General features: G+C 32.7%; 1 protein-coding gene across 1 annotated transcript; it reads left to right on the forward strand.

The window, feature by feature from the left end:
- The first annotated feature begins 1576 nt into the window (after nt 1-1576).
- On the forward strand, nt 1577-2893 carry LOC108832458 (uncharacterized). Its single transcript, XM_018605943.1, has 2 exons — nt 1577-2189; nt 2817-2893. The coding sequence occupies exons 1-2, from the start codon at nt 1577-1579 to the stop codon at nt 2891-2893; spliced, it is 690 nt and encodes a 229-aa protein (XP_018461445.1).
- The last annotated feature ends 619 nt before the right edge of the window (nt 2894-3512 follow it).

Consider the following 3512-nt stretch of genomic DNA (forward strand, 5'->3'; position numbering starts at 1 on the left):
GTATTCAAATATGACTTTAGCCTAGTGGTCTTGAGATTACCAGCTCTGGTTTGAGGTGCTGGGTTCAACAACCCATGACTGCTAACCCATTTTATTTCGGCCTTTATTTAATTTTGGCTTTTAGCCTTCAAAAGTGTAGGACCAGTACTGACTATTACCTTCAATAGTTTTACAATCAAATTTTCTGAAAATGGTGTTCTACATGAAAGAAGTAATTAAGCATATTCAAGCGGGAAAAGGGTCAATTTCGACTCCAACAATTTCAGATGTGCCAAATACGACCCTAACAAATGGTCAGTACTATATACGACATCAACTCAATTATAATTAAAAGAAGTATCCGGAGTTCTTAAAACGACCATAAATCTGCATTGCCTCTAAAAGAAGTTAGTCAACTATTAACAGGATAAAACAACGTCGTTTTGATCTAAGTTTTTCTAACCAAAATATGTGAATTCCGGGACTCGAATCTGTTCCATGATGTCATTTTAAAGGAGCACACTAACTACTAGAGTAAGTAACTTTTTGAAACATTATTACAAATTTGAAATTATATAAACTACTATACCTTTTCATTTTATCAAATCAAAACTTTGGTGATGATTGTTTCTGATTTATATAAATACATTAACATGTTTTACTTATCGTATCTTTAATAAAAAATTATATCTTACTAAATTATAAATAATAGAATATTTATAATTATACGAAATTTAATATACTTTAAAATTTGAAGCTATTTATAAAAAATAATAAAAATTATTCTTAATTTTTAAAATTAAGTGGAAATTTATTTTATTTTCAAAGTTAATATTATATATTTGTGATTTTTTTCAAAATGTTAAGAGGCGTTTTATCTTTCTTTCACTAAGATATTTTGTTCAAAATATTAGACATATTAAACAATAACTAAAATATAGAAACATAAAATATATAGTATATTATATAAATTTTAAAAGAAAGAAAATTACCATTAAAGGTTTAAATTTTTAAAATAATTTATATAAAAAAATTTATAAATGTTTTCAAAGTTGTAAGTATATTTAATTTTGTATAAGTATAAATATTTTATTATTTGTATTTTAGTACAATATAATAGTTAAAAACATGTTACTGTATTTATATAAATCAGAAATAACCATCACCAAAGTTTCGCTTGGATAAGATGAATAAGTGTAGTAGTATATATTTTTCAAATTTGTAAGAATATTTCAAAAAGTTACTGTAGTCTTTTGGTTAGTGTGCCCATTTCAAAGGGTATCAACGTATATGTTCGAATCTTGGAATAAACATGTTTTGAAAATAAAAATTAGGTCAAAATGACGTTGTTTTATCTTGTTAACAGTTGATTAAATTTCGTTAAAATCAATGTAGATTTACGTTTTAAGAAGTTCGAATAGTTTTTTTGAATTATAATTGAATTGAGGTTATATTTAGCATTGACCATTTGTTCGGAATGTATTTGGCATGACTGGAATTGTTAGGGTCAAAATTGACCATTTCCCATATTCAAGCAAGGTGGCATTTGCTTGATACCCTAATTAAGTCTTTTAAACAAGTAAAAATCTATAATAATATGGATTATTTGTTTTGGAGGAAAAACAATATTTTGGAGCCAGAAAATGATAGGGATCCATATCCATGGATTATCTGGTATATTTGGAAAGCTCGGAATGATAAGTTATTCAGGAGGATAGACAGGGATCCAGGGGAGCTAGTGAGGCATGCAGAGAGTGAATGCCAGGCTTGGCATAATGCGAGAGAGAGCATAACTACGTTTCAAGTTACTCAAGAACCTCAAGTCTTAAGCTTGGGTGACATATGTATGGTAGATGGTTCATGGACCTCTACGGATCAGTTCAGTGGGATTGGATGGGTATGGAAAGACAGTAGGGGGAGGAATCAGTTAATGGGGACGAGGAACTTGACGAGACGGGAATCAGCGCTACACTCGGAGCTGGAAGCTTTGAAATGGGCAATGGAAACAATGCTACAACATTCAGATTGTCAGAGATTTGGCACGGATTGCAAGGACCTGATTGCAATGTTGACGAAACCAAAAGCATGGCCAAGCTTCTCAACTGAACTGGAGATGATTCAAACGATCAAGATGTGCTTTTCGGACTTCAAGATTTGTTATGTGCCAAGAGCTGAAAATGTGATAGCTGACTCATTAGCTAGGACTGCTCGTACTTTTCATAGATCACTTTGCTACTTTGGTTGTTCTATTCCGGTCTGGTTACCCAGACCACCTCAAGTTTGAGTAATAGAATAGCCTTTCGATGCCAAAAAAAAAAAACAAGTAAAAATCTATGTGTGGAAAGTTAAGTAAGAAATAAGGAGCTACGTGTTTTAGAAAAGAACATGTAGGAAACTTTGACCAGGGACGGAACAAAGAATATGAGATGACAATTCAGAAGTAGATTTCTTTCGTTCATTCAGTTGAAGCAAGGACTGATTTTCAAAAGTCTTCCTTGGTTCTATTCTTACATTCATCGACTGGCCTCTTATCAGCATGACCATTTCCTAAATCACTAGGGCATTGATTCAACAGAGTTGCCCTGCGTCAGTGAAAAAGAAAGAGATGAATTAATTCTTGTTCCAGCAAATGCTTTTTGATTATCAAAAGAAGGCTCCAGTTCGGCTTTCAAGAGAGGGGAACGAGCTACACATAGTGAAGTGAGTATTCCATGAACATAAAGGCTTTGATGAAAGGAAGAAAGAAGGCTGGCTGAAAACAGATAAAGGAGACATGTGCTTGGACTAGTTCCTCTGAGGAACGCCTTAGCGGGGTCTATTTTCTTTTGTTGATGCAGATTGGGCAGGTTATCCTGACACTCAGCGCTCTACCTCTGGCTATGCTATTTTTCTTGGTCCCAATCTTATTTCATAGCACGTCAAGAAAGAACCTACAATCTCTCTTTCTAGTGCTGAGTCTGAATACCGCTCGCTTGCCTTTGCTTTTGCTGAGTATCACTGGATTACTCAGCTACTTCACGAGCTTTGTCTATTTCTTCCTCACCCTGTTCAGATCTATTGTGATAACATCAAAAAACTTATATGACTGCCAATCTTATTCATCATGTTCACTCGAAACATATTGAAATTTACTACCATTTTGGACGGAAAAGATTATCAAAAGTGACATTATTGTGCAACTCATTTTACGCTTAAACACATCCCAAGGATTACAGGAATAGCTCTTCTTCATGGAATTTTTCCAGTTCTCAAGGAAGATTGGATGTGAAATTACAACAATCTTCAATTTCTCTCTTTTTCGCAGGGAGTGAACTACTAGAAATTCTCAAAACGAAGTTCAAAGTCATCATCCTCCCACATGGTGTCCTTTTTATATTAAATGAATACTAGATTTTGATTTTAAAGCGCGACTTTGTTTGATTATTTCAATAAATTTTGCATGAAGTTATTTGTTTTGATTAAATTGAATATTATATGAAACTTTAATTGATTATATTCATTTGAAAAATTACCAAATGTTAAGTATATGAAAT

Source organism: Raphanus sativus, unplaced genomic scaffold (genome assembly GCF_000801105.2).
Source record: "Raphanus sativus cultivar WK10039 unplaced genomic scaffold, ASM80110v3 Scaffold2281, whole genome shotgun sequence".
NCBI lineage: Eukaryota > Viridiplantae > Streptophyta > Magnoliopsida > Brassicales > Brassicaceae > Raphanus > Raphanus sativus.